At 42.3% G+C, this 13,776-nt stretch overlaps 2 protein-coding genes across 4 annotated transcripts in view; one reads left to right on the forward strand and one right to left on the reverse strand.

Annotated features, from left to right (window-relative positions):
- Nucleotides 1-13,776, forward strand: part of LOC147020461 (egl nine homolog 1-like) — a 59,711-nt gene that overhangs the window by 20,599 nt on the left and 25,336 nt on the right. For 2 of the 3 annotated variants that reach the window (XM_085895804.1, XM_085895803.1), the window contains exons 3-4: nucleotides 6,768-6,887; nucleotides 7,031-7,164. In XM_085895804.1, coding sequence (XP_085751930.1) covers nucleotides 6,768-6,887; nucleotides 7,031-7,164 — 254 coding nt within the window. The remainder of the gene's footprint in view (nucleotides 1-6,767; nucleotides 6,888-7,030; nucleotides 7,165-13,776) is intronic. The other variant, XM_085895805.1, reaches the window with a different exon arrangement.
- The window catches only part of LOC147020462 (galectin-related protein-like), a 95,407-nt gene that overhangs the window by 17,156 nt on the left and 64,475 nt on the right, over nucleotides 1-13,776 (reverse strand). The window lies entirely within an intron of this gene.

Raw genomic sequence — 13,776 nt, forward strand, 5'->3', positions numbered from 1 at the left:
AGTGCTTTGGAAACTTATGATGGAGCGGACATATGCATTGCCAAATGCGCGTGAGTGGCTACAGCGAAGACACAACTGGATGTCTGACACAATTCAAAACGAAATACTGGAAATATTCGCTCATGCTCTTCAAAGAGAAATCATGTCCGAAGCAAGAGAGCATTATTTCTATGGTAAAACTGCAGATGGGACAACCGATGTGAGTACATCAGAGCAATTTTCTCTCTGCTCCAATATGTGGATTCAAAACTCGAGGCAGTGAATGTTTAGCTCGGGTTTTACAGTGCGCCAGACTCAACTGGAGAAACACTTTTCTCCTGCATTAAAGATGTTTTTGTGCGCTTGAATTTGCCACTGGAGGAGCGTCTAAAGGGATTTTGCTTCGATGGCGCTGCTAATATGTCGGGCCGCATCTCAGGCGTGCAAGCAAAACTGAAAGAACAGTGTCCAAATGCACTCTACGTGCACTGCAGTAATCATTCACTAGATTTGGTATTACAAGAAGTGGTGAGGGAAGTTCGATTTGTTGCAGACACGTTAAACTTTGTACGGGGTGTCTCAGTGGTGATAGGGGAGTCGTCAAAGCGTAAGACGCTGTTCCAGTTTATGTTTAGTGATGATGAGGTGGTCTGCAACTTGTCATTATGCCCGACTCGATGGGTCGTACGCACAAGGGCCATTTCACGTGTTTGCTCCTCATATACAGCCCTTTTGGAGACACTGAAGATGCTAGAGCAAGACAAGACAGTCAGGGGAGATACTCGGGCAAAAATATCTGGTCTATACAAACAAGCCACAAAAGCCAGAACATACTTTGGCCTTTTGAGCTGTGAGGCTCTTTTTGGACCATTTGAGGCCGTAGCCAGAACTCTCTAAAGTGAGAAGGCAAGCGCGAGGGGGGCACTGCAGTGTGAGAGTGCGCTACGAGAGTGCATGCATGCACTGAGAGAAGATGGATTTGTCCATGAGATGACTTCCAAAGTGACTGCTTGTGCAGAAAGAAACAATCTTCAAATGCCCCTTCCTCCATGAACAAACAGAACCCCTGCCCGTTTAAGGGATACAAAGGAGACCGAGGCCATCGTGACTGATGTAAGAGAGCAGCAGTGGCGGGGCAAGTTCTATGAGGCCTTGGATCTTGTGACAACCGAGCTGGATCGCCGATTCGACCAAGAAGGACTGCAAGTTGCTTCCCTGAGAGAGCAAACTGTTATCAATGCCACAAATGGAAACCACTCAGGGTTGAATGACATCACTGCTGCACAGCTCCCCCGCCTCCCCGATCAGATTGACAAATCTCGTCTACATATGCAGCTCACATTGCTGGGTGACCTCTCCAAGACAAAAGGACTCAAGTCAGCTCAACATGTTGCTGGATTCGTCGCAGCACTGCACCCCCAAACAAGAGAGTTACTAAAAGAGTTGGAAAAGTTTATTGAACTTTGCCTGTGTCTACCTGTCTCCGCCGCTTCCTCTGAGTGGTCGTTCTCCACCCTTCGCCGCCTCAAAACGTGGCTACGGAACAATATGACCCAGAGAGGACTGACACACCTGACTATACTGCACGTCCACAGTGACATTCTTGATCGGATGGACATTCAGCCACTGATGAAGAGATTTATCGACAACACACCACAACGGAAGTCCACATTTGGAGTCTTCAAATAGGTAAGACAAACATTATTATTCATTTTTGCTTATTGCTGCCGCCATGCAGAATCTTTGTAATGGTCAATATCACGTTTGTGGTATGTATTGAGAGGTGTTTGTGTGCGTAACCGATATATAGGCCTATTAGATCTTTTTGGTGTGTCAAATGATGAAGGGGCGTGCGTGTCATTTGATTGGCCATCGAGCTGTTTACATTGTGTCAGAGCGCTAACGTTAGTTCTGGTGTAGCTTTCCCCTTTACCTCTCTGCTTTCCTTTGTAGTGTACGTCTTTGTAGTGTGTGTGTGTGCGCTTCATAGTAACTAGTGCTCATTATAGCGTGCATTAGGGCCCGTCGTTATGCCAGTGTGTGTGTGTGTGTGTGTGTGTGTGTGTGTGTGTGTGTGTGTGTGTGTGTGTGTGTGTGTGTGTGTGTGTGTGTGTGTGTGTGTGTGTGTGTGTGTGTGTGTGTGTGTGTGTGTGTCGAAGTGGGCGAGAGAGGCAGAGAGGGAGGGAGAGAGAAATCGAGCTTATTTTTTCCCTGGCAAATACTGTAGCCAAGATTATAGACAGCACCTCAGCACCCCCACTCAAAATACCTTCCCGCGCGCCTGCGTGACCATTAGGTCACGTTAGACTGAGGACGTTAAGCCACGTGGTTGAGTTATTGGTGTTCACGGTCGATTCGCGACCCGCCGTGTCACGGAGCTATCCGTGTTCAACAGCCTGTGGTTCAGAGAGTCTGGTGGGAACCCGAGGTAGGAACCCCCGCCCCTTTGTGGTCTTCTCGCCCCGACTCTGCAACAATATATACACACACATATATATGGGTCATATACAATATATAAATATTGTTAAGGAAATGGCCCTTATTGGACTACTAAATATAGGATTAGCTCAGATCCCCCATTAAATGCATGTATAGCTAGGTTGTTTGGTAAAATGGACGTTATGTGTGTGTCGGGGATGTAAGAGGCTGTTTTGTTGTTTGTGCGGTGGTGGTGGAACAAGGCTTCCTCTTCTTCTTCCCCATCCCGGACGAGGCCCCGCCCAGTCAGGTGAGAGGGTTTGGCCAAAAAGAGGAAGTGACGCGAAGGGGAGGAGTTTTGTCGGCTTCGAAAAGGGGGAGGAGCGATTGGTTCGAAGCGAGCGAACGTAAGAAAACTGTAAAAAAGAGAGAAAAGGGTTGAGTGTGTGGAAATACTCACTGAGAGAAGGTGTGCTCATGTAACGAGAAAGCAAGCAAAGACCTTGTGAACATCTTCAGTTTGGCAGTTTGCAAAACTGCAGTCGGTTGAGAGGGTGCTCGTGTGTCGAAGCGAGCGAACGAAGGCTTTGTAAAAAGAGTATTGTGTGTGGAAAACAGTCGGGCTTTCGAGGCGTGCTCGGAGTGGCTTCGAAGCGAGAGAAACGAAGGCTTCGTGAAAAGGTTGAGTTTTGAGAAATTGCAGTCGGCTTTGAGAGGCTGCCTGCACGTCGCGTCTGCCATTTTGGACAGTGGGAGAGGCGGCCTGCATGTCGAGTCGATTATCGACTCGTATGGGGAGGTGATCGACAGGTTCGGCGTGCGTCTGGCCGTGGAGCCTCCATACTTACTCACCTCACGGCTCGACACTTTTGTCGATCCGCCTGCGGAGCTCGGCACCTCGATTTGGGCCTTGTCTGGTGAACGGGCCAGGCCTGGACTTGTATGCTGAACCGTGAGAGATCAGCCGAGGCCCATCATCGACCTTACGCGGAGTCAGAGCGCGCGGAGACAGTGTGCGGTGCGAAGGGGGCAAAAGGATGACGAACTCCATTTCGCCACGCGGCGCATTCGAGCTGGAGCTCGAATCCGTGGACATCCACCTGTTGCGAGCGACATTCATGCTTTTGACACTGTCCTCTCGTCCATGAGACATCACCAAGTACTCTGTCTTGTCTTGCATGCATGCTGTCTGTCTGTCTTTGTCTGCACATTATTTAAGGCATATATCGGTAGCGTCCCCCTCGAAACCTGTAGTCCGTGGTTCCCGAGTTAAGAACGGGTTGAGGATTGTTAATAAAAACATTGTCGTGAATTTTGCTTGTGTTGTGATCCCCGATGTGCCCCAATAAATCTGGTTAATTCGTATGAAGTTGCCGCTATGGATTAATTTGTGCCACGTCGAGGAACGATCTGTTTGATTGGCATATAAAACCAAAATGGTTACAGACTGGCAGAAAACACTCGGCATCTGACAAAACCAGTGTGTAACCAGGAATTCTATTTCCCCAACTGGCAAGGTACAAGGAGTACGTTGGTATCACGATTGAAGACGCGTGACCCGAGGCCTGTGCTGAGCCGGCTGGCGTTATAGATCCCGGAGACGGCCAGAGTGGGTTGAGAATCCCTCCGTCGCTGAATCCATAACAATATGTAAATATATATATATATATATATATATATATATATATATATATATATATATATATATATATATCTTCTTCTTTCGGCTGCTCCCGTTAGGGGTCGCCACAGCGGATATCCGTTATGATCCGCATAATGATTTGGCACAGGTTTTACGCCGGATGCCCTTCCTGACACAACCCTGGTCGCCTCTTCCGACACAGGAATATGATACACCTATTCTAACCGGGGCATACACCGGGCCCAGTACACTGGTACTCACTTCACCGACCTCGGGAGGATGACAGGCTGAGTCAACCTCCTGGTGTACTAATTCAGTGGCCCAACGGGGCTTGAACTCAGGACCTTTTGGATCCCAAGCCACTGCCCTAACCACTGCACCATCAGGCTACATGTGTATATGTGTATATATATATATATATATATATATATATATATATATATATATATATATATATATATATATATATATATATATGTGTATATGTGTATATATATATATATATATATATATATACGCACACACACACACACACACACACACACACACACATACGTCACATCAGAGGTCCAACTCGTGCAGGCGATCTGCACTGGAGGTTGAAAGACCTCCTTAAATGACCAAAGCGATGTTTGCATTTACTGTGTTCATTACCATTTATGATCCCCAAAGGATCGTCCGATAAATTTATCAAATTTGGCGATTGCTTTAGGGCGAAGGTGGGGAGCCAGGAGAACATTTCTTATAATTAAAATGGTTTATTATTTTTTTTTAAGGAATATGGGGAATAAGGAAGGACAGGATGATAAATCAATGGAACATATCTGCAGTCGACATATCCAGATAGTGATGAAAGGGGGAAAACACGATCTTATGTCCAAGAGAAATAAGCCCGCTAATGGCGATGACAATAACAGATTCACACCACGATCAGGCGGGGACTTGAGCAGGCCCAAGGTTGTCTTCGTCCGGCACGACCATGGCTGTGCAGTTGGTGCCTAACAGGGCTGAAGGAAGAGAATGGATGGCGATGAGGTGCAGTCTTTCTCTTGGTAATTGACGAAGCAGAGAGAGAGCCGAGATGTCTTCTGCCGTGCCCATGTGCAGATTTGGCTTTTACCTCCTCTGGGACCACCTTCCCAGTATGTGGCTGGTCCTGTGATTCGCAGCCCACTGCCTGTGGGCAGCACCATATTTCAGGCTGTCCCTCGATCAGGGCTTCACAGCTCCTCACTCCCCCTCACACCCCACCACCCCCAATGCCCTGCAGTCTAATGGCCAAACAGCACTGATGTCCATTTCAGTGCCTTGGACCACAAGTCCTCCACTTGGCCTCACCTGTGAATGAGGTTTTACATTATTCAACCTTACCTTATTTTCAGTGGCAGTGTTAGGACCGTGTATGCGATTGCATGGGGCCCCAAAGCAACAAGGCCCCCCTCGGGCCTGATTGTGGTAGACAGTCTTTTGAGTCGGGTCCCCCAAGAGTGGTGTTGGTGATGGTGGGGCGTCTTACTCCGATGACAAAATGCAAACTTGTGAGTGGGTGTTAAACACAGCGCAAAAGGAACGCTCCCACTCGAGGGGGGTGGGAGGGGGGGAATGTCCTGTAATGAATGGGTTTTCTCCTGTTGTTTAACTCGACAGGACTATTTCAAAATTAGTGGTTGAGTTTTGTAAACAAAGCAGGTTAAGTGGAATAATAACTACATTTAATGCATACAAATTCAACAAGAATGCCAATAAAATGGAAAGAACACCTCATGTCACACAAATCGATATTGTTCAGCAAAGACATTACGATTCGATGTACGATCAACAAAACCCCTCATTAGTAAATAGACTAACTGTGCCAAGGTGGAACGTTGTGGTTTGTTTGTTTTAAAAATCAGAAGTGTATTTGAGCAGCAAAAGACGAAGCAAATTACCCATCAGCACTGAAAAGTTAAAGATGGCTCAAAAGAAGACAAAAATCATTGAAAAATCACCCAAAATTAATTTAATTTTCGTTACACAATAAGCAGTAGAGAATTTGTGCCGGCACAATCTTTTGAAACCCCGTGGAGGGGGGGGAGCATTTGGTTGAGATTGGATAATTAACCGACGAATGCATTGGCCACAGACATGCCGAGACAGACAGACACCAAATTGCCAATTTTAATACGATGACGACAGGGGCTTTCCCATTCTCATACATGATCTTCACTATTCCCACTAATCTAACCCTTCACCTATACCTGCGAATTTGTTGTTCGTATGTCCCTTACCCGATCTGCTTCAACTGCCCTATCTTCAGTAAGGCTACATTACCAATTTTCCTCTCTTGTTTTGTTCTATCCTGTTCAAAATATACTTTCCTTGTATAACATGAAATGGATATATACAAGGTATTTTTCTCAGATGCTTGTTTTTGCCAAATTACATCAAAAGACAAGTTCCGAGTAGGTCATGTTCAACCGAGCGCAAGAGATCCACAGTACGTGCATTCATTTAATGTTGATCGGTCAGAAAGCTTGGGTAACGGTGAATGCACGTCATTGACATCGTCAGTCGATCCCATCTCCCTCTTTGGCCCTAATGAAGGGTACACCCCCAAAAAGTCAGGTTCTTTCTTCCCACGGCGGTTAGCACAAAACGTCACAAATCCAGACATTTTGTTGAATGTACTGAGTGGGGTGATTGTTTTTAAAAAAGTTTTTCTTTTCGGCGGATTGGTCGATGTTTACAGGCGATGGTAGCCTGCTATCCAGGCCAGGGCACACATTACGTTCGACATGTGGACAACCCTAATGGGGATGGCCGCTGCATCACTTGCATATACTACCTCAACTGTGGGTGGGAAGCCAAGGTGTGAAGGGTCACTTAGAGCAAGGGGGAAGGTGTTTCATGTTGCCTTGTTGTTTTTGTCTTGGAATATATGTGGGGAAGGTTGATATTTGGCAATTTGAGTAAAGCATAATGTTTTTCATGGTTTTGCCCGGATCTCATTAGGATGGTGGTGTCCTCAGAATTTTCCCTGAGGGCCGTGAACAGTACGCAGACATAGAACCTAAGTTTGACCGCCTCCTGCTCTTCTGGTCAGATCGACGGAATCCTCATGAAGTTCGTCCGGCCTTCTCCACCAGGTGATTGTTCTCTCGTTGCTGCTATGTTGTATTGTGACACATGTATTCCACCAAGCTTAACCACTCCTCTTAGCTCCTCATTGGCCCACGCTGGCGAAGCCAAAAGCAGGGTTAAGCAATCAGTCCCATACATGCCTGTCTGTATTTTGTTATTCCCTTTTCTCTGGAGCCACTTGGCGGACTTCCACGAAATATTCACCATGTGTGCGACTGCTCATATGTTTCAATGATAATTATGATGTCATATGTCACATGGTGTGGCAGCCATGTTGAAAAAAGAAATATTGGACCTCTGGTATCTCCAAAACCACGCCATGGAAGAAAAAAATGAAACTTGGCACCTGTCTAGTACAGGAAACCCTCCAATACCACGAGGGTTATGTTCCTGGAAAATGTCGTGGTAGTTGAAACCGCAATTATCGGGCTAATGGGAAGAGGGGAGTTCTGTTCCTCAGGATCGAGGAAGATCGACGGTAGCCAGAAAAACGCATTACTTTTGACATAAAGCATGTGAACATTGAAATAAACATGTAAATACAATAAATATGGTGTGTATTAAATAAAAACAGAAGGCTTTTACCTTTTAAATTCATCACAACACATCGAGGTGGGTGATGGTAGACATATTACGTACTCACACTGTACTCTGCTGTCACAAGAAAATAAGATTTAGTACAGATTTAAGTTATCTGTAAACAGTTTTAATGCATGGTTTAAAAGAGTTGTGGAAGTCCTGGATAATAGGATTGTTTTTTTTTTGGAGTCGGGGCTTGCTTTCATTGGGTTGGCCTAAACTAGTGTTGAACAAGCCGAGTGTTCGTAAAGACAGTCGGGATCTCCATGACAGCTACGTAATAGCTCCAGCAGATAAGGCTGCTAATAATTTTGTTGTGGTTTGTAAAAGGTTTTATGTCGAGGTTTTATTAAGAGAGTTAGGCATTGATACGGTTACTTTCACTAGTATAGGAAATAGCACATATGTTCCTTGTCCTAAGTCGCTCCAATATATTATCTCTGAGCTTGAGGAAGTTTCAGTCATTAATTTCAGTATTAAATGTAAAGAGGTAAATCTTTGTATTCCTCGACTTTTCTGGATCCCTAAGCTTGATAAAAACCTGTACAAGTATAGGTTTATCGTGGGTGCCAGGCAGTGTTCCACCAAACGGTTATCGGTTATCGTTAACTCGGGCTTACAAGTCGTTGTGGAACAGTTCAGGAAATATTGTTTTGCAACTGAGAATAATTCTGGAATTAACACTTTCTGGAGCATTAATTCTTTTTTAGAATTAGATGCTTCAATATCAATAGAATTAGATGCCTCAAGTCAGTTGAAGTTTTTCATTTTTCAACTTTATATACAAATTTGGATTTAGTACGAGTGAGGGATTGACTGTTCAAAGTAATTGACAAGGTTTTAAACTTTTAATAAGTTTTTATGTGTCAGGTTTGATAGAACATTCTTTCCTAAAAAGAAATACTCAAGTTTTCATTGTTTTGAGAAGCAGAAGTTTAAGGATGCTGTTTATTTTATTTAATACTTTTGTGTCTTTTTGTGGGATAATGTTTGAACAGGCTAAGGGTATTTCCCATGAGTGGGAAATGCAGCCCCCTATGAGCAGACATTTTTCTTATTTTATGTGAATTTTCATTTATACAGAAACTGATGGAGAAAAAAAATTAGGATTAGCAAAAAAAATCTCTCATACATGCCGGTTATATAGATGATATTTGGATGGTTAACTATAATTTTTTTTGATTAGCAGCTTCACAAGATTTATCTAGAGAGCCTGATTGTCAACAGAAGTGGTAATGATTGTAAAGTTGCTGCATATCTGGATGTGTTGGTTGGAGTTGGACAGAATGGTTTTAGTACAAGTTTATATTATAAAGTTGATTATTTCAGTTTCCCTGTAGTCTTGTACACCTTTCCAGATGGCAATGTACCAATTATAATGGGTTACAATGTCTTTTCATCTCAGCTATATCAAATTATTTTCAATTTAGTGGATTAAATAGACTTATTCTGCCAAACTATTGGTGACCAATATTTTTTACGCTTGCAGGCAGATCCACATTTTGTCTTAGTGAACTCAAGATTTGTAAGAATTTGTTCAGTAAAGGATGATTTTGTGGAACATACTGAGAAGGTTTTTTTCCCTCATGTTAATAGTGGAGCAGCAGGGGCCAGAAAAGAGGCTTATTTAGTGAGATACCCACACCAGCAGTACCACATTTTCTAATGTGGTTATTATTGACCACCTACTATCCCTGTACATGAAAACCAATGATGCCAGTCTGGGAAATGGTGGCATTCTGAGAAATAGGTCAATTAAAGTCATTGACCCCTGAATTTGGCAATATTTACTAAAACGGCCATAGTTTATATAATTTTCATGTTACAATACCTTGATATACATCAAACTGATCCTAAGACAATAGGCTATAACATGCAATAACAAAAAAAAAACATGTGGCTGATAATTGTAAGTGCAGAACCAATTTTATTACAAATTTTGCCCCCAAAATCCAAATTTTCGCATTTTTCAAATACTTTTAGCATCACTCAGCTATCTATAATTCCAGCAGTGTGTGTGTGTGTGTGTGTGTGTGTGTGTGTGTGTGTGTGTGTGTGTGTGTGTGTGTGTGTGTGTGTGTGTGTGTGTGTGTGTGTGTGTGTGTGTGACCGCTGTTTCTCGACAACCACTGATCCGATCTAATTGAAACTTGCCAGGTATATTGCTGGGGACCTGAGGATGTGCCTTTTCAAGGTTTGATATTAATCGGACAAGTGCTTCCCAAGTTATGGCCATTTATTTACCAAACCAATGGCAAGACACGTTGTTGCGTGGGCGTGGCCGATGGGGAAGGGAAGCACAGCCGCGCTCCCCATTACGGGTTACAACGTACGGGCTTCCGGATTATGATGACTTCGTGTATTCTAATAATTTCTCGATTTCTTATGCGCATTTATAGATAAACACAATGGTCCAAGTTATGATCGTTTTCATATTAGACGGTGTATACATTTTGGTAACATCAGAGTGCTGGTATGCTCCGAACCAGGAAGTAAATTTTTTTTCTCTCTCTTCTCTTCTCTTTTTGTTTTTCCTTGCCACGACATTGCGAAAAGGTAAAATACGTTGGTGCTAATTGAATATTTGGGTATTAAAACTAAATTGCGAATAATCGTAACTGCGAATAACATCGAACTTCCGGGTCACGCACGTACGGGCACGCGAGAGCGAAGAAACGGCCTGTGTGGTTTATTTATTTATTTTTTTACAGGCACGTACTAGTAATATAAAAGTATCAAATATTAAGCATTAAAAAGTTTATACAGGGGCTGCTGCAATTATTCATATTTAATATATTCTGTTATCTTAAAGGTAAGTCATATTTTCATCACATTTTGTCCAAGATGTATGAAAATGGTATTATTCAATACTCATGGCAAATGACCATTAATTTCATATGAAATGTCTTTGAAATAATATATAAAGTTGTAAAGAATTATAATTGTTGATGAGTATCTCAATAACACACAGGGATAGATCCAGAATTTTTGGAAGGGGTGGGGGAAGGGGTTACAAATACCTATGTACTAATACCCCCTCCCCCTTCCTCAATATCACTAAATACATATGCACTAAAAAAAAGTGCCACCCCTAAACCCTGAACCAACCCTAAAATAATGCCCTTGACAAAGAATATTGGATTATATAAGATGATCCTGAGATGACCCCCACATTCCTGAGATGGTCCCCACATGTGGCACTGCTATAAATAGCACTCTCATCAGCCATGAGTTTACAATGTATATGAAATTAGGTCAGTCACACTTGAACAGATGCGATAGACTACACATACTGCAGCATGTTTTATGTGACGCCCTCTTCTCTGTTAAAATGTAAGTATGAAAATATTTGTTTCTATTTTTTTTTTTTAACTATGAATAGTCTTGTGATGAAGATATATTACCATGCAGCAAATTTTCTGATGGAAAAACATGTGGTATACTGAATGTTTTGCCTACAGGCTGTTGAGCTGGGGTTAAATAGTATTGTCATGAGAATGTGTCTAAAATGGAAGTCATTACTGCATAAATTTTATGTAAGGTACATGGTGTTGTGAAAAATAACCCCCCTAAATGAATAAAGTCTGACGAATAGGGTTTATCCCTAGGTCTAAAATACTTATGAATTTACATCGAATTATTTTCAATTTAGTGGATTAAATAGACTTATTCTGCCAAACTATTGGTGACCAATATTTTTTACGCTTGCAGGCAGATCCACATTTTGTCTTAGTGTACTCAAGATTACTTCAACAGCACTGAACAGTCTATTATGACAATATGGATGCAGAATTTGACACTGCTCCCATTGTCAAGAAAGCTAAGGGAGAAGATACCATTGACATTGATAAGTGTTTTTTCTGCACAAAATCCTTTTCATCAAAGGAACAGCCAGTCACTCCAGTTCTTAACAAACTACGGTCCTTATTCTCAGCATGCAGACAACGGAATGACTCAGTTCGTCAGAAACTTTTGGCCCATGAATCTGATATAATTTCTGGAACAGTGGTGTTCAGGTATCACATACAATGCAGATCAACATATGTAAGCCAACATCACATCAGAAGAGCTATTAAAACAGTTGATAACTCTGATGTAGTTTTGGATGATGGTGGTAATTCTAGTAGTGGTAATGGTGATGGTGCAAGTGGTGGGTGTGCCAACTGCTTTACAAGATCCAAGGCATCAGTTGTGAAGTTTGACTGGAAATCTCGCTGTTTCATCTGTAGTGATCCTTGCAGCTCAAAGCACCGATTATCTTGGTCCATGGTAGAGTCATCTGTGAAAGATGACCCTGAGCATCAACATTTACACCCGAGTTCTTCAAGCTGCAAAGGCTAAGCAAGATGATGACATGATAACCAGACTTCAGGGTGTACCCAATGGTGATCTGGTTGCCATTGAGGCTCGTTACCACAGGCAAAAGTCATGCTACATCAACTGCGTCAGTGGTCGCTCTATCACTGCAAGTCAGAACAGAAAGCAACAATTTGCTGCACACAGTACATCAGTGAGGAGACTGATCAGTGAGTTTACATCACCCATCATTGAACACAGACAAATATTCTTCCTGAGCACCTTGAGAAAGCGGTTCTTGGAGATCCTTGCTGAAGAGGGAGTGGACCATCCAGGTTCATACACATCCTATAATCTCAAAAGACAACTTATAAAAGAGTGGCCAGACGTTGCATTCATGCCACAACCAGGCAAGTCAGATCTTGTTTGTTCTTCAAAGACAACAGTAGGAGATGCTTTGCAAAAGGCATATGAGATGTCAAAAGTTTTGAGGGAAGTAGCTGAGGATGAAGAGACAAGTTTGAAGACAGATTTAACATCATCAATGGTTGATGAAAGCATTGTTCCAGCCTCTTGGTCTGCTCGGATCTGATGAGCAAAACATTTCAAAGGAGATAGAAATGGCAGCCACAAAGTTTGTTGGCTACATGTATGGCAAGACAAACTGCATGTCATTGAATGCCCTGAGGTGTCAGAAGACTGGACAGAGGAACATCCAGGGAAAGAAACTACCACCAACAGAAGACGCTTTCAGTCTGCATCTACTTCGCTCTGCTTATCAGCTGTTAATATGGAGACAAGCTGCTTACCCTTCTCCAACTTTACCTGATGCAACAGCATATGGCTTTGAACACAGCCCAGATGGCACTGGTCTCCAGCCTCAAATGATGTCAATCGCCAGCTGCTCCAGAGTTGTTAAATGACCTTGTGTGTGACTGTCAACCAAATACCTGTGCAGTGGAGTGTTCTTGCTTGGAGAGTGGCCAACCATGCACAGCAGCATGCACCTGTGAAGCCTTGGTGGATGGAGGGGACAAATCATGTTCAAATCCCTTTACTCTCTCTGCATTTTACAGTGATAATTCAGACTCAGATGCAGACTTGATATCAACATAATATGTAACAATAATGTTGACAGTTTTCTGGCATTTATCTTAGCAACTGATAATTTTATTAGAAAGATTGCATTTGATGCCAAAAGTGGAGAGTTTGTACAAACAGCCATTATACTCCTCAATATTTCTTTGAAATTTATTTTCAACAAAGTACATTGAAAAATTACCATTTTAAAAATATTTATACTGTCGTATATAAGAATTTGTACCCCCCCCCCCCCCCATTTACACAAATCCTGGATCCATCCTTGTGTTTTGTTGATATACTCATCAACAAATATAATTCCTTGTGACAATATAATATTTGAAACAAATTTTTCTCTTAATAAATATGAAATTAATCAAGTTAATGGTCATATGCCATGAGAACAGAATAATACCATTTTCAGGTATTTTCAGGCATCTTGGACAAAATGTGATGAAAATGTGATTTACACTTAAGATAATACAATGTATTATATATGAATAATTGCAGCATACTCTAGAGAAACTTTGTAATGCTTAATATTTGATACTTTTATATTATGCATGTGATGAGTGATGCTAAAAGTACATGAAAATTTGGATTTTTGGGGCAAAATTTGTCATAAAATTGGTTTTGTACTTGCTATTTTCAGCCACATGTTC

The sequence above is a fragment of the Eptatretus burgeri genome, chromosome 9, assembly GCF_056783735.1.
Source record: "Eptatretus burgeri isolate ZD-2024b chromosome 9, Ebu_testis_v1, whole genome shotgun sequence".
NCBI lineage: Eukaryota > Metazoa > Chordata > Myxini > Myxiniformes > Myxinidae > Eptatretus > Eptatretus burgeri.